This window comes from Musca domestica, unplaced genomic scaffold (assembly GCF_030504385.1).
Source record: "Musca domestica strain aabys unplaced genomic scaffold, Musca_domestica.polishedcontigs.V.1.1 8, whole genome shotgun sequence".
Classification (NCBI taxonomy): Eukaryota; Metazoa; Arthropoda; class Insecta; order Diptera; family Muscidae; genus Musca; species Musca domestica.
In genome coordinates this window covers 1,972,428-1,999,520 of record NW_026712409.1, presented here as the reverse complement: position 1 = coordinate 1,999,520, position 27,093 = coordinate 1,972,428, and the positions used below count along the sequence as shown (strand labels likewise).

General features: G+C 36.3%; 2 protein-coding genes across 5 annotated transcripts in view; both read right to left on the bottom strand.

Annotated features, from left to right (window-relative positions):
• Positions 1-5,232, bottom strand: part of LOC101889962 (serine proteinase stubble) — a 37,885-nt gene extending 32,653 nt beyond the window's left edge. The window contains exon 1 of the mRNA XM_020039870.2: positions 4,585-5,232. The gene's annotated coding sequence lies outside the window, so the exon portion shown is untranslated. The remainder of the gene's footprint in view (positions 1-4,584) is intronic.
• A 4,762-nt stretch (positions 5,233-9,994) lies between these two features.
• On the bottom strand, positions 9,995-26,126 carry LOC101889620 (serine proteinase stubble). Of its 4 annotated transcripts, none has more exons than XM_059131063.1 (6): positions 25,379-26,126; positions 16,254-16,436; positions 11,647-12,261; positions 11,197-11,374; positions 10,835-11,132; positions 9,995-10,774 (listed from the first exon to the last, which is right to left on the bottom strand). In XM_059131063.1, the coding sequence occupies exons 1-6, from the start codon at positions 25,545-25,547 to the stop codon at positions 10,472-10,474; spliced, it is 1,746 nt and encodes a 581-aa protein (XP_058987046.1). In that variant the 5' UTR covers positions 25,548-26,126; the 3' UTR covers positions 9,995-10,471. The 4 variants fall into 4 exon arrangements, with proteins under 4 accessions (XP_058987046.1, XP_005176542.3, XP_058987048.1 ...); XM_005176485.4 differs by lacking the exon at positions 25,379-26,126 and adding an exon at positions 17,633-18,256 and having other exon boundaries at positions 9,996-10,774; XM_059131065.1 differs by lacking the exon at positions 11,647-12,261 and having other exon boundaries at positions 10,001-10,774; positions 25,379-26,114.
• Positions 26,127-27,093: the final 967 nt, after the last annotated feature.

Here is a 27,093-nt window from a genome sequence, read left to right as displayed (position 1 = left end):
GAATATCAACAACAGAAAATGTATCCAAGAAAAAGAAAAGCGAAAAGAAACATACCTTGGGGAGCATGCGCAACAAAAGCTCAGGCTAGGTTGACTAGGAAATACCGTACAGGCTTACTTTTCGCCTTTGGGAGACATATGAGGGACATTTTTGAAGAGATACATTAAAAAAATATAAATTCCTTTTAATTCTGAACATATATTCTTGTTGGCGCTCTTTAGCTGTGAAAGTTTTTTAAACATTAGTGTATATTATAAAAAAACGACGTCCTATCCGACAACCACAGAGAAGCCAATGCCCAATTCGTTTTATTTTGAGATTTGGTTTTTATTATATCCTCCACCTTGGAAAGGAGGGTTTATTAACTTTGTCATTCCGTTTGTAACATCCTTAAATATTAGACCCTATAAAGTATATATATTCATAATCAGCATAAAATTCTGAGTCGATTTAACGATGTTCGTCTGTCTTTTGAAATCACGATACAGCCCACATTATTTGACGTAGAGCGCTGAGCAATTTGTATTGTGTCTAGGATGGTTGGTATTGAAAATGAGATATATCGGTCTACGTTCTGGAATAGTCCTCATATAACGGTACCTCCCGATATTCGGTATTTTGATGATTTATGCCAAATTTTTCCACGGATTTGTCTGAAAATTGGTATTTGTAGGTCATAACGGGTTCCTGTGCGTGTGGCAAAACATTGCATGTATAGGTCCACGTATTGGTATAGCCCCCATATAAAGATACCTCCCGATATTCGGTATTTTCATTATTTTTGCCACATTTTTTTACGGATTTGTCTAAAAATTGGTATTTGTTGGTCATAACGGGTTCTAGCTCCTTTGGCGAAACATTGCATGTATAGGTCCACGATTTGGTATAGCCCCCATATAACGGTACCTGCCGATATGCGGCATTTTAATGGTTTTTGCCACATTTCTTCTAATGTTTCCTTTACCCTAATGTGGAGGGTATTAAAAGTTTGGCCCGGCCGAACTTGATGTTTTTTTACTTGTTTTTTTTTTTTTTTTTCAAAATTTAGCCACCTATTGCAATCATTTTATCCTCTGATCTCATAAAACAGATTCTATATCAAGGAATTTCCATAATTCCTGGTATATTTCTTTGAATACAGGTGATCTTAAAAGTATATTTTTCTGGTACAAATCGCTACATAGAAAAAATAGACTATATAAAAATGTGTGGCCGAAAATTAAAACTTTGCTTTAAAAATATAGGAATTATTACCTTAGAATATAATGGCAATGCAATTTCTATTGAAAGGAGACTTTATCTGGAGTATGAAGAATTGGTTTCATATGTTTTCAATATCTCTTTCACAATAATTTGTAATAAATTGTAAATATGACCTTCCGTAGGGTACTCACCATGTATCATATCTGTTTATGCTCTTATGAGCCATAGAGAGTAACAGGTATGTTTGGTCTTGTTTACTCAAAGCTAAACAGTTTTAGCAGATGTTGATGGCGATGAAGAAGAAGACAACAACAACTTAACGCACACAGTAACGATTGTGTATCCAAAGAAATCCAAAGCAGAACTCTAACCAAAGAACGCAGAGTTGGGGAAAAACTCTGGACAAGAAAAAAGTAACAAATGACTGTGGGACCTTATTAATTCAGATTGTGTTGTCTAGTGCTCGAATTGTAAATATGCCTAATAGAAATATGAACCTAATACAATTACTTTCTAGCCATTAAATTTTTTTGACTTTTGATAATTACTTTAAGTCCGGCGGTCCTTTGGAATTTTGCCTAATTTTTAGTTTTAATTTTGATTGTCCTAAACGACACTTTGGCCGTTTCAGACGAAACTGCAGTTTTGCATGTATGTCACTATTGCAGGGTAGAAGCGTAATATGATTGAGTATTTGGAATTTCCTTCCTAAACGTACTAAATAATTTATAACGCCTGCACCAGCAGAGTTAGAAAAGTGATTCTTTGTATTTTGATTTATAACTAATTAATAATTTGTTGTGCAAAAAGAGTTACTGGTAATTCGCACTGAACGAGTACAAAATACTAAAAGACTACAAGTGTACGTAACACTAGTTCAACATAATAAACGATAGACTTAAGACACAAGCACAACATGCAAAATCAAACCCGAAAAATTTGCCACTTTTAGCACAGCGTGTTCAAAATATGCTAAGCCCATGGCAATACCACACTTTCAGAACTTATACTGAACGAGTACAAAAGTACGGAAAAAATTAAATTTCATTTGTATGGGTAGACGATATAAAAACTGAAATGAATGCGGCTAAGTTTTGTAGATTTAAAGGACGGAATTTTTTTTAATATGGGAAATTCGTACTTAATCTCCAAGTATACTATAACGTTCTGAATACGATACTATAGAACAAGATTTTTGTAAAATATTGTCCGTCAAAACCGATATTATGAAATTCGTACTAAATTCAGAACTTTTAGAGAACGAGAACATTTCGAAAAAGTACTAACTATTGATCCATAAGTGTAAAAAGTTTTGAAATATACAGGGTGAGATAAAAAAACTGCAAGAAAGTCAAATGCCATAATTTTTACATTTTTTTTTAAATTTTATTGATGAATTGGAAATAGCATCAAATTTTAGAATAAGTTTAGATTTCTTCAAATTGGTCACTTTTGGCACGAATTATGCATTCAAACGGCCAATGAAACTGTCACACGCTGCCCAAATGTTGCTCTGCGGTATTTTGGCCCATTCCCGGCGAAGCGCTTGCTTGATGTGTTCGACACTTTGGCATTTTTTAGTACCAACCTTGCTTTCCAAAATACTCTAGACACAATAGTCCAACGGATTGGTATCCGGAGATTTTGGTCATTGTGCGCTGGAAATGAAGCGAGGAACCTCAATTCGTAACCATTCTTTGGTGACGCGTACTGAGTGCGATGGTGCTGAGTTCTGTTGGATCTGTGGCAAGAGGATTTGCGTGCCCAAGGCTTTAATACACCCTCCAGAAAATTTTCTCGAGAATATTCGGCATTTATTTTGATGTCACAGTCGATTAATACGAGCGACAATCGGCTGTAATGGCGGCCCACACCATCACCATGGCCGGCACTTGAGTTCTGGTGGCCAACTGAAGGTGCACATTTTCCACTGACCTCTTTGGCAAGTAAACACAATAATTTTGTTTGTTTACAAACTGCTGGACAAAGAATGTTGGACGAGATGCTTAGAAATGACAGCAGTCTGCGTTTTCCAAGACTTGATAGTAGAGGAGTTTTGGGTTTTCAGTGCCGCTTGACTATCGACGTATATAGTCACCGGACTGTTAACAGGCTCAGCAAATCTCGGAGATATGTCTAATATGGTCAAATGTCGATTTTGTCAAACTTGGAAAATCATTTTCTAATAGCGGTATTTTTTGATAAAATATAAAGTTATGAAAACCAAGAAAAGTGGTTTAATGTCTGAAGAACAATATTCTGCAAGATTAAAATTGTTCCGTTTTTTATCATCCTCTTTGCCTTCATTACCCATAACTTATTTTTTAGTATTTACTTTTTATTTATTTATTATTATTTTTAATTTACAATTTCTATTTATTTTTATTTGCAGTGAAATGCCACAACCTTGCTTGCCGCTATAGCCGCACTCCACGGTTTGAGCCAACGTGCTTGGCAAGAAGTCTCAAAACTGAGAAGCCATTTACGCAGCGTCGCTACATTTTATTTTTATGATGGATTCTACGCTTCTCCCCATTTCCTTGGGTAAGTCTTTCGTTTTGGAGCTCTTCTGTTTGTTTGCTTTCTATGTACATTGTCTTTCTTGGGTTCTGGTGGTGGTGCTGTCTCTTTCCTCATGTATTGTTGTTGTAGCTTTTTTGTTTTCTTTTTGGCCACTTGTTTGTTGTTGCTGTTTGGTGTTCAGAAAGAAGTAAGGCTTTTATTAGTTTTTGTGGCCAACGACTTACGCGCATAACGGTTCTCATTAAGGCCAACACACTCTCCGTTCACATTATGTACACACTCTCGCACACACACACACACACACATGACATTCCCATGTGTGTTTGTGTGCAGCGCCACAACATAGAGGGAGCACACGCAGCTCATGAAGAAGCCAAACGGCAATCCAAGCTGAACCAAACGGTAGTGTTGAGTGAGTGAACCCCATCAAATGGCTTTCTCACGAAAAGCAAAGCAAAACCCCGTTTCTGGTCGGTCAGCTGATTAACCGCAGTCAAGTGTTATTGGGACGTTGTGCGCATGCGCACCAGCGCTTTGATTTTCTCAGTGTGAGCAGTACATTTACGCAGGAAACATGGGATGTGTGTGTGTGTGTGTGAGTGTGAAAGAAGAGATACAACTTTCTCCCAATCAAACTAGTACTCACTCTTTGCTTCTCTTTTGTCTCCCCAAAATTTCTTTTTCTTCAAACAAACATACACATGCATATATCTGTGTACATACTTTATAAATAAAATACTGTTTTGGGGAATGTTATTTAATTGCGACAATTCAATTGTTTTGAAATATAGAATGCACTTCTGTTTGAATCATTTTAAGACAGTTATTTTTAAATAAAACCCCCATGATTTACTTACATTTGTAAATGTATCCGAACAAATCCAAGGGAGAAACAATCCACTTTGACAAACTAGAAATATTTAAAATTGTTGTTTACACTGGCATTCTTTTCGGTACCCTTTGGGAAACATTTTTCTTCTCTGCGGATTTTCTTAATTTTTCAATTTTTGTTGTTTTTTTTGCTCTTTAAATTGTTGTGGCTGTTTTAATGGCCGGCATTTATCGTGTAATGAAATTCATAATCTATTTTTAGACAAGACTCGCACTAAAACACCAAACCACACCGAAACGTAACGTACCGAACCGAACCGGGCGATCAATTTGCAGAATGGATATTTCTTCTTTTTTTCTGCACGACACGGACGCGACCATCGCCACCAACTGCGGACAAATACCGAACTTCTTCTTGGTGTTCTTCGCTATTGCTTAGCTTGGCTGGCACTATCTTGGCAACTCGCACAAGTACTCCCTACCAATTCACTCATTTGCCGTACGTACACCTGAGCAACACACCTATACAGCGTTGTTGCCTTTTTTGTTTTGGTGGCAATGTTGTTCTTTGTCGTGTTTTGTTGTTGTTGTTGTTGCTTTGCTTTTTCTCTTTGATTTGTTCTTCAGTTCTTGTTCATCCCGTCGATGATGAACTTGAGACCTTGACACTGAAGACGTTTCTTAGCAACTGAGCCAAATGTGTGGAAGAGAAAACAAGTTATATCATGTTCGTTGGTCAATTACAGCAAATCATCGATCCATCCATCCATCCGGCAGTAGCAGCACCAAGCAGTGGCAGTGGCAATGGCACTGCCAGTGTGGTGAGCACCAACACAAATGCAATATTTCACTTTAATTCATTTGTTGATTCCCTGGGATTTGGTATTGGGGCTCTAACGAACAAGAGGAAATGAGGCACAGTTCGCAGTTACCACATTTTTTTGTATTTTCGATTTCTTTAGGGACAACTATTCAGTCTTTGGCGACAATACCAACAGTTGTTCCCACATGGCGCACACATTCCACAGTCCCATCCCAGTCATTGCATTGTCAACAACTCTGTGCCCTCTGCCACCAATCGACCGGTAGTAGTGTCGATAAGATTAGGCGAACGTGTAATGCATTAGCAAGAGGCAAGTGAACATTGTGCGAACAGACATGGTTCAAAGGTGTCAATCAAAATTGGTTGTTTTTGAGCTCTCTATTCACACCATGGGATATAAAATCGAAAATGTTGAATCATAAAAAAAAAACTCCAGCTCATTGTGGTTGTCAGAAGGCGGAGACGGTTAAGCATGAATTTCAAAAATGACAAATTTATAGTTGCTGCTTTTTTAGGAGAAAACATTTTTTGGGGAACAAACTTTGTGCTACGCAAGGTACATTAGCCGTTACATAAGGACCAAGTGCTGTTAGGTCTCTGTGAACAAAATCCGATTTAGAATATGTTACGTCGATCCAGACATGTCCCTCTGTCTGATTGGATGGCTGTCTTATGAGAGTAAACTTTCCATTATTTTATTATATCTACATCGAGTTCAAAGATAGGCAATATTCCACCACTACACCATAATTTGAATCAAACCTTACAAGCCGTTTTGTTTTTCCTATACAAATGTAATCTTCGAAGATCGATCTACTCTTTTTGCCACCTTTTCCACTCAGGGTCAACTTTTTGAATAATTATAAGTCCAAACTCTCAATTGTCTAAATTTGTAAAAATTTGTAGCTTAAAAATCTAAATATTTTATTTGTTGTTATTCTGAAGCTTTTCTTTTGTCACCAAAAAATGTTGAAATTTTCTCAATAGTTAACAATTGAAAAAAGCAGCTATGTTCGGCTGGGGCGAAGGAACTTGAAAAATTTCAAAAACTTCCGGAAACTACCACTTGAATGAAAACTGTTATATGGAGACTATACGAAGACGTGAACCTGCTTTTTGTCATAGGCTGTAGTACCCATTACGAACTTCAAATACGAAATTTGAGATAATTCCGGTAAAGAATGTCGCTGAAATCATCAAAATACCGAATATCGGGATGTACCTTTATATGGGGGATGTACGAAAACTTTAACGTATAAACGAATTTTTGTCATAAGCTGTAGTACCCATTACGAACCGACATGGCCCATTTACGAACTTAACCTGCCTACTTGTATGCATAATTTTAGCCTCCTATCTCAATTACTTCGAAAGATAACGAGTTTACAACAGACAGACAGACGGACATCGCTAGATCGTCTTAGAATTTTACGGCGATCCAGAATAGGGTATATTATAAATATTTCGCCAAGTTACAAATGGAATGAAGTTAATATACCCTCCATAGAATGGTGGAGGGTATAACAATTATTGATGAATCGATAAAATCAACTACTGCGAGAAAATGTTTTTGCTCAATTTATAAAACACAATAAATAGATGATTGTAAAATTAAGACTGAATCGCCTAGAAGCCTATTTTAGTGAAATGGAATTAAGTATTTCTTGCCATACAATATTTTGACACTGGTTGTCTTATTATTGAAAAGCCTTTGTAGAATTGTTGAATTAGAAGAGTTTTAGAAACACAAGCATACCCTAAAACGTTGCTATACCTTTGGCTCAGAGAGAGTAAGAGAGAGATAGAAGGAGAGAGAATCCAAATTCTAAACAATTTGCAAGGTTTGAGCCTCACAAAATGTTTCCTTTGGATATCATGACCCAAAACTTTTGGGGTCAATAACAGCCAAAGTTGATTAGATAGGAACAACTGGAAAACATGTGTATTATCTTTTTTGGTAGTCTATTATGTTGCGGAATATATATATATATATATATATATATATATATCATCAGAATATAGTTAATAAAATGGTGTTTTTGGAAGTTACATTTTCACATGAATTAGAATATGTGGCGTCGTCAATTACAAATTCTGCTCCGTTTTTTTGTTGTTTTCACTTGTCTATCGATTCTCAGGGTTACAGTAACTAGTTCCCATTAAGGCCCCTCACAGTGCAAACAACTGTAAACTTTTAAATGGGCACGTTCTACGAGGTAATCAATTGACCGCCTTTGCATTACCTGTAGGTGGTACTATGGATGGTACAATATTTCCAGATTTACAGTTATACACCAGTGACCCCTACCTAGTCCCAAGTATCCAGTGTTGGTGGTGTCTTTTTTATTTATGCGCCTTTCCTTAACTTGGGGACAAAAAGTGTCAATTGGTTCCCTTCGCATTACTAAGTGACACATTTTGTACTAGTAGCCGAATGAAAATTCAAATTAACTCAACTTTGTAAGTCCTAGAAAATTGAGTTAATTTGAATTTTCATTAATGAATTTATTTTCCAAGTCTTCTGTCTTTCCAAAAACGGTATGCTATTTTTTTAATTCCTCAAAACTTGAAACAAAGGAATTTTTTTCGCTTGTAAAATTCGATCAAATAATCAAAATGCCGGGCGAACACCATATGATGAAATACAACACTGTGCATTACCTAACAAACTGATATATGAATTTAATTTGTGGACATTTTGTTATTCCGAATAAAGTTTCGTTAAGTTTTAATAATACATTGCGCCTAAATGTATGCCACATCTTCTGTGCTCTATAAACGAAATTAAACCTTATAAGCACAGTAGCCAGCGTTTGTTTGTTTACCGTTTGTAACATCCTTAAATATTCGTCGTAGACCCCATGAAATATATATATATATATATATATATATATATATATATATATATATATATATATATATATATATATATATATATATATATATATATATATATATATATATATATATATATATATATATATATATCTGATCACCATAAAATTCTAAGTCGGTTTAACAATGTCCGCCTGTTAAAATCACGATACAGCCCACATTATTTCACGTAGAGCTTCAAAATTTGACAGAACAATTTCTGTTTAGAATGGTTGGTATTGAAAATGAGATATATCGGTCAACGCTTTGGTATAGCCGCCATATAACAGTACCTCCCGATATTCGGTACTGATGATTTTCGCCACATTTTTTCACGGATCGGTCCAAAAATTAGTATTTGTAGATCATAATAGATTTTAATTTCACTGGCGGAATAATGTATGTATAAGTCCACGTTTTCGTATTGCCTACATATAACGATACCTCCCGATATTAGGTATTTCGATAATTTTCGCCACATTTTTCCACGGATTTGTCTAAAAATTGGTATATGTAGGTCATAATGTATGTATAGATCTATATTTGTGTATAGATCTATATTTTTTTATAGCCCCCATATAACGGTACCTCCCGATTTTTGGTATTTTGATGATTTTTGCCATATTTTCCAATGGATTCGTCTAAAAATTGGTATTTGTAGCTTTTACTGGGTTTTCGCTCCAGTGGCGGAACATTGAATATCTAGGTCCATGTTTTCCAATATATAATGATACCCACTGATATTCGGTATTTTGATAATCCTTGTCATATTTACCTACTGATTTTTTTTAAGTCTTGCAATAAGTAACAATCCTTGTATTATAAAATTGTCTAAATGGGTATCCTTCTTAGTATGGCCCCCATATAACGGACTCAATCATTTTTTTTTTGTGAAAAGTTGAACCAATTTATCCAAACGGCCTCACTGGTATTTTTAGTTTAAAGTGGAAAACGGTTGAATTAAGATACTTCTATATAAAAATGTTATCTTTACTCAATAGTGGACGGTATTAAAAGTTCGGCATGGCCGAAGTTAATGTTTTTTTACTTATTTAGTATGTATTTTTAAATCCACCTCCATATGTCAACCCCACCACACAAAAAGTGATCCTAATACCAAATTTCGGGTTTCCAGCTCCATTACCTCCACAAATACAAATTTAGAATCACATACTTCTCTTCGACTTTTTTAGCTGGTTTTTCCAAATTCACCTCCAAATTTCAACCTTAAACACTAATAATGCCCAATTTCATATTTCAAACATTACCAGTTAACCCAAACCCATATTTAGTACCATATAGTACAATTCTTCCATTTAGGTCATTTCCAAAATTAACTAACCCCTAAGTACTCTTAGAGTAAAGATTTTGTTATTTATTTTTTTTTTTGGCCTCAGTAATATAAATAGCTTTTGACTGGCAACCTCAATTTTCCGAAAATAATAGCTGTTTATTTTGCTCTTATTTATTAAAAATCACTATTAAGCGGGAAATTTGATTATCTGAAGTGCTCCGGTCTCGTCCGGCATGGATAATCGAAAGCTCATCTACTCGTGCTGCCAATTTATTCCTCAAAATTATATGCAGTTAACACGTCCTTAGTTCTAAATATGTCTGTAATTCTAAAATTTTATTTGAGATTTGAAATTTTATTTTAGAAAAAAAAATATTCTGTATATTATTTTAATTTAGGAAATCTGAATTTTAAGACTTAATTCCGATGGATTTATTTTCATATTATAATGAAAGTATTTTAGAATTTCCTTTTCCCAAAAATGTTGGGTCTAATTTTTCCAATCTAACAATTCTCCTGACAGTTCTCATTTTTTTAAATATTTTACATACTTTTCGTTATTTTTCTTTTAATTTATTATTATAATAATAAAAAAACATAAAAAATCAAATACAAATAAATAAATTAATTTAATAACTAAATGTATAAATATGTTATAAATAAAGGCGTTACTCAGTTCGTTACAAAGTCGGTAGGATGCATAGCTTATAGGCAAACCCGAAAATACTTTTTAAGACGGCTACAACGACAGCTGAAGTGGGATGGAGTAAAGACGGTCCAGATGCATAGATACTTAAACACTGATGACTTAAGTGCTAACAACCCCGAGATGTTGACGATAACCATCACTAAGTGGGCGACGCTTCAAGGAGTAAGTGACAGATGAAGTGTGGTGACGTGGGTGCTCAGATCAGCAGCATGGCTACGTGTTGCCGTTGTCATTGAACATGACTTTGTTAATCCAGGGCACAAACTTTTGAATGTTTGTATAGACACCTGGGAGGTGTTCGCGACCACAGCCAATACCCCAAGAAACAAGACCTATTAGAGTTTTACGGCCATCTAGGGTAAGGGTCAAGGGGCCACCAGAATCGCCTTGACATGAGTCGCGACCACCTTCCTTATAGCCAGCACACAGAAAGACATCGTGTATTGCTTCACGACGGCCGGCCGCCCGGAACCAACGCTGACAACGGTCATTGGACAACACTTCGACATCAACTTCCTGTAAATGAGCAAAATCGTTTCAATCAGAAATAAATATGGCATTATTCAAATCTCTAACCTGTAGAATGGAGGGAACAGTACTCTGACCATGTCTGGTTCTACCCCATCCAGCAACTGTAGCCATTCTGCCCACCAGCTTGGAGTTTGGTGGTGGAAGACACACCGGTATAATGTGTTGCTTGTAGACCACATTCCGATCCAAACGAATCAAAGCCAGGTCGTTTTTGAAATCAGCCGGGTTATAGTTGGGATGGACCTCTTTGCGTTCTATGCCATATTCCTCGTGATTGAGGCGTTCCTCTTGACCTCGCACATCCCATTCGCCCAAACGTATTTTCATATTGGAATTAGGGGTGCTGTAAAAATTAAAATGATTGCTCATAGTGCGCAAAGGAAACTCTGCAGGGGGGAATAACTTACGTGGCCACACAATGAGCAGCAGTAACAACCCATCGATTTGACACCAAAGCTCCTCCGCAGCTTAGCTTGCGTGATAAAAATCCACTTTTGATGAGGGCCACCTGCCAAGGATGCGAACCAAAGCCAGTCGAATGTCCTCCCACAATACGGTTCGAACGGGTATAAACCTCCCCACAACCTGAAAATGAGAAAACAATCAAATGAAATTAAAATGAGTTAGGAAGAAGAAGTAATCGAAAAATATCCAATTCAGAATGGCAGTGCAAGAAGCAAGGGTGCTGAGATAGATTAGGAAGAGCATAGTGCAAGACCAAGAAGTGTCATAGATTAGAAAGAGAACTGCACTACAAGTCCCAGAAAGTCCAAAAGAAAAGATTATGAAATGGGGTGAAGTAATCAAAAGTGTCTGGTGTTCTAAAAGAGATTTGGGTAAGCTTTATCAAAATATACCCGGCACTGGACGATATGAACCATCGGTGTGGGATGAACCGCTGGGGTAATCATCGCCTGCTTCGCCCGTATTCAAGTCCAAGACATTTCCCACCGCATAGTTCGACTCATTCGGCGGGACCAGGGAATGTGAGTTTGCTGAGTCCAGACTACTTGCCGGCCTCTGAACCTGCGGTTCGGGAGGCACATCGAAGAAGCTGTCCAAATGATTGGTTATGCCGGTATGACTTCCAACACCACCGCCAACACCTCCATGGCCAACGATGTGATTAATGTCATGGTCCCAAGTTCCTGGAGCATTTGCAAATCCACCGCCCGTCGATACAGGTCGCGTGGTGGGTTTATAATGGGAATGCAACTGTGGCCGATTGGTGGTGTAATGTTGTGACGCCGACGACGAAGATATCTGATACTGGTGATTGTTCACCACGGCCGGATAGGGATTGCCATTCGACAGACCCGAATGCGTTGTGGAGCTGCTAATTGCATTGCTGTGCACGGGTCGTTTCAGTGAGGTGATGTAGGCGTGGCTGCTGCTATGACTGCTCGGATGATGCTTGTTGTGGTTGTGATTGGCCAGGTCGGGATAGATGTCGTACAAGTGTATGATATCACCTGTGGAAAGCAAATAGAAATTTTTGTGCGATATTTTTCTTTGGTATGCAATTATTTGAGTACATTTCTCGGGAAATGAGCAGAGTTTGAGGCCAGATTTACATTCGGAGTAAAGTTTCAAAAAAGGGATAATCGTTATGGCACAAGTAATTTATAATAATTAAGGTAATAATGGATATATAATCACGATGGATGGACTAACCAAATGCATTTTTAATTGCGGTATCCTGTGCTTAAATTTGATTAAAGATAGTTTTTTTTTTAACTCACAGCTTCGTGACCCTTTGTGGAACCCCCTTTTTTGTGATATAGAAAATATTTTCTTTTTTATCCATAAAATATTTGAATATCTTAATATCTTTAATGTGGCTCTCATTTCAGTTTAATTGATTGAATAGCTGGGAAAGGTCGCATAAGAAAGTTGCTATATTCCCCACAATTTTCCTCCCACAAAAAAGTTTGTGTCTTAAGTCTTTTGTTTACTTTCCCTTATTATCGCCGAAAACAATGGTCAAAACTTTACACAGTGTAATTATTTTAAATAAACTAGGCAAATCTCATTTCTCACGACCAGTTACAATTGTTACATAAGTTTTACTCGGCGGTCCGGCAGTGCCGTCGGGTTTCTTTTTCTGACGAAAATTATATCATTTACACAGTGATAAACATAAAACAGAGCCACAAGTGTTAAAATATAAAGCTGCCGGTAAAATCCAGTTAATAACAAGGCAAGGGGATGCAGTCGCCACAGTTCGTCACAAAACGATAACGTAATGATGAGATAACTGCTTCTTCTTCCCCGTCTTCTTGTTCATTGTCAATTTGCACATCGGTAATCCCTCTTCCCCCCGCCTTTGTTTTATGATTATAACAAGTCACAGTGGAGGGGCTGCGAAGGGGGGAGGGGTTTGACAGGGCACAATACACGATGTCAATGCATTGCAACAAATTTTTGGAGCAGCAATCAAGAAGAGTGATGATGGAAGTTAAATTGTTTCTCAAGGAACGCGAGACCTTCATTAGCACTTGTTGCCCAAACAAATGGTCGGACCGGCTAACGGACGTGGAAATGTAATATTCAAAATTGTTGGGGTGGTAATGGTTGTTTTTGTTGCCAGTGATGTGAATGTTTCGACCGTTGGAGTAAAAGCGTTACACTCGAGATAGTTCAGTTCCTATGTGGCTGCATTGTAAGGCGAACGAATGAATGAATGAGCAACCCCCTCTCAGGGAGGCAGTGGAAAAAAGGTCGTTGAAAAAAAAAAGAAAAATTATGTGAATCTATTTAGAAAAACAGTGTAAAGCGAAATAAGACATAAATGCTATAACTCACACACATACACGCACACACACACACACTCCCACACATACATTTACACACCAATTGGAAAATAGCAAAAGTCTTAAATCATAACACAATACATGCATAGCAATGACTTGCTTTTTTTTGTTGTTTTTCTTCCAAAACAGTTTCACTTTTACTTTTCATAAAATATTGTTTCAATGAATTTAAAACAAATTCTTTGTTTAAAAATAAATGAGAATTTAAGCAAATGAAATGTTTAGGAGGATAAATCAGTTTGGTCGTCTTTATGTAGACGTGACATGTAAAGAGTGACGAATATATTATTTTGTAGTCTCGAGTATCGAATGTTAAATTCGCGTTTTATGAGCTTCAGGATATTCAAAACTTTGACTTTAAGGGGGAGGTACCGGATGCTTATTTCGGATTTTATAATCGAAGGAATGGTCCGATCTCTATCATCTTCATAAATATTGAAGACAATTGGACTCCTATATCACATATAGATGACAACAACTGCAACCAACTTCAGAATGCTGCCATTTCTAAGTCACTCGTCCAAAAGCTGTTAAAATTATTCCACTGACAGCTCATTATATTCTTTACAAGCGTACAAAAGCATTTTGGTGAGAATTTTCCAGAAAAAAAATGTTATTCGTGAGGGAATTTAAGCGTGATAGTGTGATTTTTTTATATTTGGCTGAAAAACCACAAGTGGCTATCGTTAGGGCACTCCAGCATTTAAATGTGAATAAATCTTTTGTCTCGTACCATCGCTCGTTATCGTGATACTGGTAGAGTAGCCCAACCTTAAGGAAGTGGACAGAAGAAAACAGCAACATCCGCAGAAATGATTCGAAATGTAAAGAAGCGACTTGATCAAAAACCGCGTTACAGTGGCCGAAAAATGGCTCGTGAGCTGGACATATCGCAAAGTTCCATTCGGCAAATATTGAAAAATGTACTCGGAGTAAAGCCATTGAAATTCCAAAAAGTTCAAGAACTTACACCGCAACAAAAAGAAAATATACTCGAAAGAGCTAAATAGTTGCTTCGCTTGGCCGAAAGTGGTGAACTGCCGAATTTGGATTTCTTCGATGAGAAAACATTCGTTGTCCAGCATTTTGTAAATAAACAAAATGATCGTGTTTACTTGCCAAAGAGGTCAGCTAACAATGTGCACCTTCGGTTGGCCACGAGAACTCAAGCGCGGCTATGGTGAGGGCCGTCATAACCGCCAATGGTCGCTCTCCGCTCGTATTAATCGACCGTGGCATCAGAATAAATGCCGAATATTATAGCGAAAATATTCTGGAGGGTGTATTAAAGCCTTGGGCACGCAAACATTTTGGCCGCAGACCTTGGATATTCCAACAGGACTCAGAACCATCGATCGCACTTAGCACGCGCCACCCAAGAATGGTTATAAAATGAGGTTCCTCTCTTCATTTCCAGCGCACAAAGGCCACCAAAATCTCCTGACACCAATCCGGTGGACTATTGTGTCTGGAGTATTTTGGAATGCAAGTTTGGCACTAAAAAATCCCAAAGTGTCGATCAGCTCAAGCAAGCGCTTCGCCGGGAATGGATCAAAATACCGCAGAGCAACATTCGGGCAGCGTGTGACGGTTTCATAGGCCGTTTGAGGCCACAATTCGTGCCAAAGGAGACTTATTTGAACAAATCAACACTTATTCTAAAATTTGATCCTATTTCCGACATTTTTTCTTTCATTCAATAACATTTAAAAAAATGTAAAAATTATGGTGTTTGACTTTGTAGCAGTTTTTTTATCTCACCCTGTATTTCCCAATCATTTTGTGGCAGTTTTTGCTAAACTGTTATGCTTGGAAGATTCTTCAATATTTAAACCGACTTTTCTATTAAAAACGATTAGGAGGCTCTCCCAAATATTGTATTTTAAACACCCCATTTCTCTTATGTTATTCTGGTATGTTAATAAGAACCACTTTTATGTCACAAGCTACCGTAATTTTTTCCACAACACTTTTTAATAATTTTTGTTTTCTAGAATAATAAAGCAATGCAGATTAATTAGACCTCTTTCTGCAACAATAAATGAATATGGTTCAAATTAGCCCCAATTACAGTTTATTCCGCCGTAATTGGTAACCAAGAATCGGGCTATTGGCATTGAATTGTAAATGTTCGACTTGATTTTCATTCGCCGACTTTGTTTATTATGCCACTCTTTTGGAGGGGAATAGAGGAATTGAACGAATCACTGCAAGTGCATGTTTCATGCCACAAATGGCTGCATTTGCTTGCCCATTTACACCAAATTGCCAACAACAACTACGGCATTCACAGCTCGGGCTGTTTTTTGCGATTCTTGTGTTGTGCCAGTCAGACGTTGAAGCATTTCAATTTTGTAGAATACCGTCAAGTTTTGCGAAATTGATCTACAAATCTAAATTGAAATTTTGTTGCAATTTATATGTTCAGCTTTAATGCAGCAAAAAAAAAAAACAAAGTTGCACAATGGCGGCACATGGCATGGGGTGGCATGTGTGCGCTTGTGTTCATGTAACAATTATTTGTATGCGGGTGTGAATTTGTTGTTTTCGCTTTGTAAACTAAGCATTGCACCTGTGTTGGCTGCAGGAGATGGCATTTTAAAGCTCGCTTTTAAATGTATTTGGAGTATACTCCGTCGTTGGATACTTACTGGTGTTGTTGACTTGACCTGCATTACTGGTTTCCTCGGCACTGTTTTCATCCTTGTCCACGCAGCAGGACCATATCATGCCACCGGAACATAAATCCAAAGGTTTGCCACCACTCAGAACACACGATATCGATAGGCCACATTCGAATTTTTGACCACGATAGCGACAGGTTTGGGGTATCACTGAAATGGACGGAGAAGAAAATTTAGTCAGATTGAGGCTATACACTAACACATGTTTTCGATTATTTTGTATTTTTAGATGTAATTTTATTGGAACACCAAGTATTTATAACTTTTAATTTACAAAATTGGAATTTTTTATTAGTAACAGTTTCCTAAGAGTGGGGAATTAATCCAAACATTTTGGCTATTTTAAGTCCGTTTTAGCAAAAGAAATATCAATCATATTAAACTTTTAAAAATGGATCTGTTGCTGGATCACAGAAGAGCACTTAGCAAGTTAGATTTTATCCAAATGTGGCTATGGAACGTGCAAAAATCGGATCTTTAGGGTAAAACGGAATCAAATTTCTAGCTTCGTTGAAGCTATTTTATAAGTGACTACGACGTTAGAATTCCAGAAAGTCTCCGAATTATTTATAATTCGAAATTAGCAAATTAAGAAAATGAAGCGAAGCGATGATTCGAATGGCATTACAAATAGTAAAAAACCTAAACAAATTTTAATATTTGTTTTGATTTTGAAATATTTCTTCAAGAATTATTTAAAACAAATAATATTTTCCGATTCAAGAATTCCCATAGTTTTTGTACTTTCAACATTGGTAGCCAATTAATTTCATATTTTCAATTTATGTGATAATTATACGAGAAATAAATAGTCCAAAGACTTAACCACATTTTGGTCATTTTCCTAAAGTTTTTCAGATGAAATTCGAAACATAAATTCAAGAATTTATTTTTAACTCAGAATATTTTCATTATAATTCAATTTTTCAATTTTTTATTTGAATTTAAGAATTCCATTTGTAATTCGTTTAATTTTATTTGAAATTTCAATTCTTTACTTGTATTTGATTTTCAATTTGAAAATTTCCATTATTATTTGAATTCGAAATATTAAATACGCGAACCCAATGCGAAATTATTTTGTAATTATTTTTGTTTCGAATTTTAAATGGAAAAATTCGATTTAAAATAAAACTCGAAAATAAATAAATTCGAATTACAAATGGAGAAAATATGAATATTGAATAGAATGCCATGGATTTAAAATGGAATTCACGAGCTGCTATTGAAATGTTACGAATTACAAATCGAATTCAGAAATCACACTTCCAAATCTTCAATCCAATCCAATTATCAATCAATAAATTCCAAATACGTAGAAAAATATTCAAAAACAATTGCACTACTTCTTGCTAGCATTTCCATGACAGAGTTTTCGCCATAGTATCCAGGTCCACTGCGCCGTGACAGCGCATCCAATATGATGAGATCGTGTTCCTGTTGCGGTGTGGGATAGCCCAAAGAGGAGAGCGAGTGGCTGGAGTGAACAAAGAGACACATTATTTCGAATGTCCATCTCAGCCACGTGTCCTTTTTGCATGCGTGGCGACGTCGCTTAGTTCTTGAACAAAACATTGCTACGGATTTTTTATTTCACTTCTGCGGTTTTCTTTTCTTCTTCTTCTTTTCAAATTTGATTTCTTTAGTAATTTTGCATTATTCCGTTTTGCGTTTCTTCTCCAATGCTTCACAAAGAAAATTTTCCACAACAAAAATAAAAAAATAACCCAAAGGTAGTCGTCGTCACTGATTTTCACGTTAGCGTTGAAAGCGAAAGGAAAATTTGTACACTTGTGTTGGTGGCTGGGTGGGGACAGAGGGGGGAGGCAGTGAATTGGAGAAAAAAGAAAGCTTTTGCTTTTTTTTGGGATCAAGCACACCAAACCAGCGGATATTTCCTCGAACGTGTTGCGTGTTGCTAAAAATTTTCACGAACCGCTCTTCTTCGAACACAAATCAGAACTAAACGCCTCAAATGAAACGCTCTGGCTTACAGGTACAAGACGCCAGCAGAGTTGTAGCTGTAAAAACGGCAATCACAACTTTTAATGAGAAGAAACCAAGTGAAGAAAATAATCCAACAAAAAACACAGAAGTAAACTCCACGATTTCGTATCGCTCGCATACGCTTTTCACTTTTCAACCCAATCCAGCCAGCCAGCCAGCGAACCAGCCATCCGTCCAACTACTCAGCATTTCTTCATTCATCCACTGCTGCAGCCTTTCTTTGCACTTGTTTGCTGTCGTTGTTGTCGTCGTTGGTGTTTTTGTTTTGAGTTTTATATTTATTTCGGTTGTTTTCTTTTGATTAAAGTTTTTAATTAAACTCGTCTGTGGCTTAGTCGCTTGCCGTCGTCTTCTTCTGCTTCTTCGGCTTCATGTGCCTTGTCTTCCACATTGAGGCTAAAATGCGTTGTTGTGATGGATGTGCGCATGCGCATTTCAGCAAAATGCTGTAATTGAAATGTTGTTTTGTGAACAAGAAACATACATATAAAATCTGCATGTGTATGCATGCTATGATGATATTATCAGTGCGAAGAGGAAGCCTAAAAACGGTATTCTCCTGTTGCCGTGGGTGCCTGCAATTATTTGATATTACCTTCTTTCTTATTCTTCAACTTCTTTTTCTACAAAACGGAATCGGAAAAGTGTTGAGTTACTACTCTTGTATCTGACACTCTTAACGAAGGCTTGTAGAAATGTTTCTCTCGAAGCCTATTCAAAAAAATATAAAAACAACGCTTAGCATGTTTGATGTTGTGGTAAAACTTGGATAAATATGCTTGGCATCAATGGCACTGCTGCTGCTGCCACAACTTTGTGTCCGGGCCTTGGAAAAGTTGTTTTCCTGGATTTTACGGACACACTTGCCACCATTGACTGCCGACGGCTCCATTCGACTCTGTCATTGGTGGCGTTGTAGCTGTGGCTGTTTACTCGCTTACAGGTACATATTAATGTCTAAATTGCATGCCATTGAACTTGTTGCAGCAACAAATCGATCTGGTTTGTTTTGATAGCTGTGCTCCAAAAAAACTGCCTTTGGGGCAAAATTATGTACGAACGAACATTATAATTTCATTTGACCTTTTGGCTGTCAATATTTTCTATGGCTATATTTTGGATGAGATTTCATGGATAGATAATATTTTTGGGGACGAACTTTTAACTGCAGTGACCAAACCCAAAGATGTTAATAAATTTATTTTAACTATTTTAATTTACAGAACAGTGTGGCTTGTTTTTGTTTTTACATTAAAATTTTGGCAAGAACACGAAACGCATCAATCCACTACCGTTGAAAGGTATATCAATGATGTCTCAAATAGAATCGATTGCTGTAGGGTCTTTGAAAACTAAGCAAATTAAACAAATGATCTATTTTGCTGTTCGTATTTAGTTAAAAAAATTATTAGGTGATCTTGAAAAATATTCTTAAAAAATCAAGTTTAGGTGTTCTATAGGTCTTAAAAATTATTTATCAAAATTTCACGTATATATTGGCTATGGGTCCTTGAAAAGCATCCTTTAAAAAATTCACGTTTCGGTAGTATATGGCTGTTTCGAAAGTATCTTTTCAAAGTCCACGTTTAGGTGATATATTGATCCATCAAAAATATTCTAAAGAAATCCTAGATAATTTAGTCCATTAGTCCAGGAAAAGTAATCCAAAAAATCCACGTTGATTCAAAATCGAAAACTTTTTCTAAAACCCATGTTTATTGACATATGTGAGTTATTGAAAAGTTCTTTAAAAATCCATGTGATCTCCAATATTCCCTGAAAAATTCAAGTTTATTAACCTTCAATTGTTCCCAAAAAATTATCTAAAAAAACCACGAGGTAGGATGAGAAGGGCTTTTAACGTTTTTGAAGTAGAATCACGAATGCAATAAATTCGCCTAATGAAAAAATACCAGAATACGATTCGAAACTTTAATTTTTTTAAACATTACAATACTCGAGGTTATTTCCTCCGCTTTATAGCTCAGATCTTGCTCCTTTCATTAGCTTTTTATTTCGCTCCTTCAATTGGAACACCGTACTTGTCAATATTTAAACTAGGGATATGTGATTCAGTTATTTGACCCTTTTCAACAAACGAATTCGATGTCGATTTTTGTCTGTGGTAAAAATACGCAAAGGGGATTTTCGATTCTGAGATTTTTGGATTAAGATTTTCATATCCTCCACCTTGGATAGGAGGGAATATTAACTTTGACATTCCGTTTGTGAGATCCCTATATATTCATCGTAGACCCCATATATATACTTTATATTGATAAGATTCTAAGTCGATAAAACAATGTCCGTCTGTCTGTATAAATCCCGATATAGCCCACATTATTTGACGTAAATCTTCAAAATTTAGCAGAACAATTTGTAGTGTGCCTAGGATGGTTGTTATTGAAAATGATATATCGGTCCACGTTTTGGTATAGTTCCCATATAACGGTACCTTTCGATATTCGGTTTTTTGTTGATTTTTGCTACATTTTTCCACGGATTTGGGTTCTATCTCCGGTGGCAAAACATTGTATGTATAGGTCCACGTTTTGGTATAGCCCCATATAACAGTACCTTCGGATATCCGGAATTTTGATGATTTTTGCCACATTTTGTTCACGGATTTGTCTAAAAATTGGAATTTGTTGGGCATGATGGGTTCTAGCTCCGTAGCGTACATAGGCCCACGTTTTGGTATAGCCCCCATATAACGGTACCTCCCGATATTCGGTGTTTTGATGATTTTCTACATTTTTTAACGGATTTGTCCAGAAATTGTGTGGCGAGACATTGTATGTGTAGGTCCACGTTTTGGTATAGCCCCCATATAACGGTATGCCGGTATTCGATATTTTTAAAATGGGTTCTAGCCCAGTGGCAGAAAATTGCATATTTACTTCCACGTTTTCCTATAGCGCACATATAACGATACCCACCGATATTCGGCATTTTGATAATCCTAGTCACATTTATCCACATACATAATTCTTTCAAATTTGGTATTTCAGAAGATTTGATAGATGACAATCCTTGAAGTACAAAATTGTCTATCGAGGTTCCCGTTTTGATATGGCCCTCATTTTTATAAAAATATTTCCTTTACCGTAAGTTGGAGGGTATTACAGGCTCTGCCCGGCATAACTTTATGTTTTTCATTTGTTTATTTCTCAACAAAATTTCGAATTTTAGCTAAACTATTTGATTTTGTTTGAAAGTCGAAATCCAAAATATATTTATTTCATTTCATATTTATTAAATTCAGATTTTAAAATTTTGTCTCAAAACTGAATTTGTTCTATAAGTAAAAAATGCATTTGTCGGTTTTTGATTCATAACTCATCTTTTGATGTTGATGGGAATACTCCGAGTTTTGCATCAATCTCACTATTTTCTATGTGTTTGTTTCTCTTTCGAGACGTGCTTAATGATCTGAAATTTTCTGCTTTCTATTTTTTCTTATTGATCTTTATAAAGCTATACAATTCAAGCAATTGACTGACTTAGATATCATTGTCCAGTCTTTTCAAAACTATGAGAGTGGTATTGCATTCGATTACATGGACCTACTAAAAATACGGAATAATTTTCGGTGCGTTATTTTTTGCTGCAAAACGGATGGAAATTGTTAGGCTGTTCCCAAATGGATTGTTATTAAAGAAACACCTTGTTAAATATACCTGCAACTTTTCGTATCAAATATGGATTCCGATCGTGAAATTTTTCGGGGAAAACATAATTAAAATCACTAATACTTCCTACAAAAACATTTACCATAGACAAGCTTGTAAAAATCAGTGATGTCTGATGGTGATAAGCTCAAATGTACATTTTGGGTGATAGCTGAAATTAATTTCTACGATTTTTATTTCTTTTTGGAACGTTTTTATTTTCTTTCTTTGTTTTCGGTTGATCTTTTATTTCCTTAGCTGGCTTAGTTACAAAAGGGTGCATGCGTATTTCACACAGAATGGCGGAGGGGGATTCGGTTTGGGTTGGATGGCGTTTGTTGCTTGTTTGTGGTTTTGATTTCGTGTTGCCGAATTTAACTGCAGATCGGAGCAGAATCATTTGTTGGAGCTTGTTTCAGGGTGCTGGAATGGTCAACGAATTACTTTCACTTGAACAGCTTAGCGATTATCGCCGACTTCCCTTTTTGGATGTTTACATAAATTAAGTTTTTGTCTTAATTGGTTTACATCCACAATTACGATTGTTGAGGCGGGACAGAAAGGTGTAGGTTTTGGGTTTATAGGCTAATGGAAAAATACGTTACACAGATGTGGTAGAAAAGCTATTGGAATGTTTCATCTTGATTTGCGTGTGGTGGTGGTCAGGAAATTTAAAGACCTTTTCACAAGAAGTGTGTCTTATGTAAGAAGCGTTACCTACTTATGTTGTTGTGATAATTAATAGGTCAAATCGATCAAATTTATATAGGGTAACTAAACGGATATCATTGTCGCTGATTAAACGAGGGCTGTTCACAAAGTATGGCAAATTTTGAACTTTGTGCGACTAGATTTACAATTTGTTAATATTTTTTCCAAAATATCCATTATTCGTACTTCGTTACTTTCTGATATAGGTTGTTCCTAGTTGGGTCCGTGGTACCTAGCCTGTATAAAATAAGTAAAAACTACTTTATATTTGGTTGGGCCGAACTTTTTGCATCCTTCACCATGTGAACACTTAACAACTACTTATTCTCAAAATATTGGGGCGTACAATGTAAGTTTTTACCCACAAATAATCCGAAATGTCAAATCTCAGTTTATTTGAAATACCGAAAATTAGGAGTAACCATTACATGGGAACTATACAAAAATGGGTAGCTTCTTTCAATATATTGAATTTCAAAATTTGCATTTTATACGGTTGGAAATCGGGAGCGAATATCAGGAGTATCGGGGCCATACCTATTTTCAGTACCAAAGAATTTTTAGAACTACAACCTCTGTGCTAAATTTCATTAATTATCATGGAAATTGCAGCCTCTATTTACATTTCATCAGACGGAAGAACGCACAGACTATGGGGTCTCCGACAAATTTTTCGAGAGGTTGCAAACGCTGTGACAAAATTAATATACCATAACATATGGTAGTGGGTATAACACGTATAATCAACCTTGAGTGCCGAAATATATTGGCTACATTTTCTTCTGTGTATAAACTGAAAATGTGGCAGGAATCGTCCAGAAATTGTAATGTCTAATGTAATTCCGAAATGTCTAATTGCAATTAATTTAGCCGGAAATACTGACCGAAACCTTAACGATCGGCAGAAATCTTTGTATTGGGGCCATACCTGGATACATATACTGTTTGAAATTGTAACAAGTGTAAAGTATCAGTCGGTTTTCGGATAGATTTACACCCTCAGCCTATGTCATTTTATTAAAATATGTTTTGACATACATTATGATTATTTAAAATGGAGGAGATACCGAAGGAGTGGACCAATATTATTCACTTCTCATCTGAACTAACTCTGATATAAATATTACAACGTGTCCGATTTGGACTATATCGACAACTTCCAAATGTTGAAATATGCCAGAGGTACCAGATATACGGATAAAAATATGACGACGTCCAACATTTGAAGAAAATCAGACAAATATAATTTTTTTTGGGAATAATCTGGTGTGAAGCTCATTATGAAAGATATAAGTATTGCAAACCGTGAATCTTTGTTGGAGAGGTAGCAGAAGGGGTAGGCCGATGTCTATAATTTTCATACCGGAACTTGTGTTAGTAAAACTATTGGGATACATGAAATTTGAAAAGAATTTCATGATTGTTTCGCATTTTTGAGATATACAATTATTCAAAATGTCGACCCTTTGTGGGAGAGGTATCGGAAGGAGTAGACTGATATATCATACGTACATATCAGAGTTTGTGTTAATAAAAATATTAAAGTGTGTGAAATTTGAAAACAATCGGCCCCTTATTCCACATTTTATAAGAGTTATAATTATTCCAAATTTTAACCCCTTTGTGGGGAGGTACTTGATGGAGTGGTCCGATATATGCCGTCTTCACTTCTTGTGTTGCTAGAAATATAAGGATGTGCGAAGTTTGAAGACATTTTATAAGATACATAATTATACCGAATTTTAACCCTTTGTGAGGGAGGTACCAGAAGGAGTAGTCCGATATATTTCATTATATTAGGATGTACAAAATTTGGAGACAATCGGATTCTCTTTTCACATTTTATATTCAAATTATTCAAAATATTGACCCTTTGTGGGGTAGGTACTTCATGGAGTGGACAGATATTGTGCATTTTCGCACCTGACCTAGCGCTGATGCAAATATTATGATTTGCAAAGTTGAAGCGAAATCGGATTATTCTTTCTTTTTCTTTGTTGTAAAATATTTTCTTTGAAAATTTCGAATTTTTGAACCGATATTGCCCATCTTCGAACTCCATCTAAGTTTGATAATAATATTACGATGAACCCAGTTTGGACCAAATCGGATACTCTCTTCAAGAGTTATCGTGCGCACCAGCCAGTCAGACAGACAGAAAGACAGCCGGACGGACGGATAATGCTAGATCGACTCCAAATGTTCTGAAACGGAATTGGTTCAAAGAGACCTAGGGTCTAAAACTGTTATTTTGACTAGGCACGTTTTGACAGTATCAACTTTTTGTGATTTTAAGAGAAATGAAGTCTGACACACGGGGTGTTATAAATGTTTTGATTTTTTTCAAATGTACCTTTTTCAATTCAAAAATTTTATTTAAAATTTTTTTTCTACATCAAAAATAAGTTTTGTCGGAATTGAATTTATTTTTAATTGTATGTATTCCAGTAAGAATCATGTATTAGGTAGATTTATTAAATGAATTCTTGGGTATCTCTGAAGTAAAATTAGAGTTGTAAGTCTGAATTTGGGAAAAAAGACACAAAATACACAAAAAAACGTCATATATTTGTCGACATGTGTATTCGACTATTGAAACAAAGGCTATGTCTTTTTGTTTTAGCTCGCATAATTTCTGATTTATATTTCTAGGTTCGATACCCCAAAAATATATTATACACCTAAAAATTTATACAAACTTACAGTCCAGCTCATCGAAGAACTTTGCTTCCTTGGGCAATTCCTTTTGAATGGCTTTTTTAAGCTCTGGGCTGACGGCTTTGTTGTAAAGGGAGTTGTAATTTTGAGATGCACTTGTCATCACCGTACACGTCCATAGCGCTATGAGCCACCATATTGAGTAGCTTAACATAGTCGGTAGTGCTCGTTATTTTTTGATTTTTTTGAGAACTCTTTCTTGTTTTATTTTGTTAATTTTATTTCAAATTTCAATCCGACAAGTACATATTTTGGGCTAAAGCGATTGTAAATATTTTGCACTAATTGGCCTCGTTTGGGCAAATTATACCAATGCACAATGGTGGCTGTTGTTGTTGTTGTTGTACCGGCAGTGGGAACAATATTTTTGTTTAGATGGATTTTGAAATTCGTTTTTGATTTCGCTCGAAATATTCACTTTGAATTTTTGATTCGACGTGACTCTGAGTTGTCAACACTTGTAAATGCAAATCACTTTGAAAAATCCGCGTAATTATTTCGAATTGAGAGGAGTAGGAGGAGGGTGAACGGCGGCGGAGGCTACAACGATGGCGGTGGTGTTGGTTGAGGTCGCGTTAAAACTGTTCGACAGTATTGAATTGTACTCCGGTGTAATCGATCAGTATGCGTCAACTTCGAAATAACTAATAACACTGGACGACAGTCGGCTCATGCCAATCCGTGGACGAGCATAAACGCGCTCTTCACACATGGCAATATATGATTTACGTACTCACTGGCGGTTTTTTTTTTCCTAAAGCTCAGCTCAGCTCGGCTCTGCAATGTGAACAGCCACCGCAAAAGCCACCAGAGAGGCGAACAAACAAAAAAATAGCAGCCAAATGAAATCGAAAGTGAAGTGAGTCAATGAATGGAACAATAACAACAACGACAACAACGGACCAAAGAGCCGTATAGATGGATGGATGCATCGACGTTGGGACGGACTTGTTGTTCGCACATTGGCACAACGACGACGACGGCAACGTCGAGCAGCAACATCGGTCGCTACTCAGCCAACAAATTGCGTACATTACAACATCAACGGAATTTGTAAGTGCGGATGTTTGTTTATTTTTGTAAAAGCCAATATGTGATGTGTGACTGTGTGTGTGTGTGTGTGTGTGTGTGTGAGCCACTGCCGATGAGGATAAAGGCATGCGATTCTTTTTAAACGACGCTCATTGAATTTGTAATAGAAACACACACACACACTCAAAATAATAACAGCTGTTTCAAGTGGAGGGTGGTATACGTTGGTGTTGCGAATTAGGGAAATAATAACAATAACGATCCGAAGAGAGGGAGAGAGATAAGGTTTGGGTAATTTGTATACCCTACACCATAAAATTGGGTGGGGCGTATTAAATTTGTCATTCCGTTTGCAACAGCTTAAAATATTCGTTAAAAAGGACATGAATTATACCTTTTATTGATCAGCACAATATTTTAAGTGGAATCAGTTATGTCCGTTGAAATTAAAAAGAGGTCGAACCATTTTATAAATTGTTTGGAAATTTGGTAAAAAATATATTTGATATCTAGGATAGTTGATGTGTTGATAATGGCTTTTAGAAGCCTACGTTTGGGTATACAGGGCGAGATAAAAAAAAAAATTGCAACAAAGTCAAATTCCATAATTTTTACATTTTTTAATTTTAAGTTTTATTGAATAAAAGCAAATAATGTCGCAAATATCA

Excerpts from the sequence above, each read along its gene's own strand:
- LOC101889620 (XM_005176485.4), bottom strand. The coding sequence starts at position 17,861 with ATGTTTTGTTCAAGAACTAAGCGACGTCGCCACGCATGCAAAAAGGAC. Across the intron at positions 12,262-16,253 it reads AGGTCAAGTCAACAACACCA|GTGATATCATACACTTGTAC; the intron begins GTAAGTATCCAA and ends TGCTTTCCACAG. Across the intron at positions 11,133-11,196 it reads GCTGCTCATTGTGTGGCCAC|CACCCCTAATTCCAATATGA; the intron begins GTAAGTTATTCC and ends TAATTTTTACAG.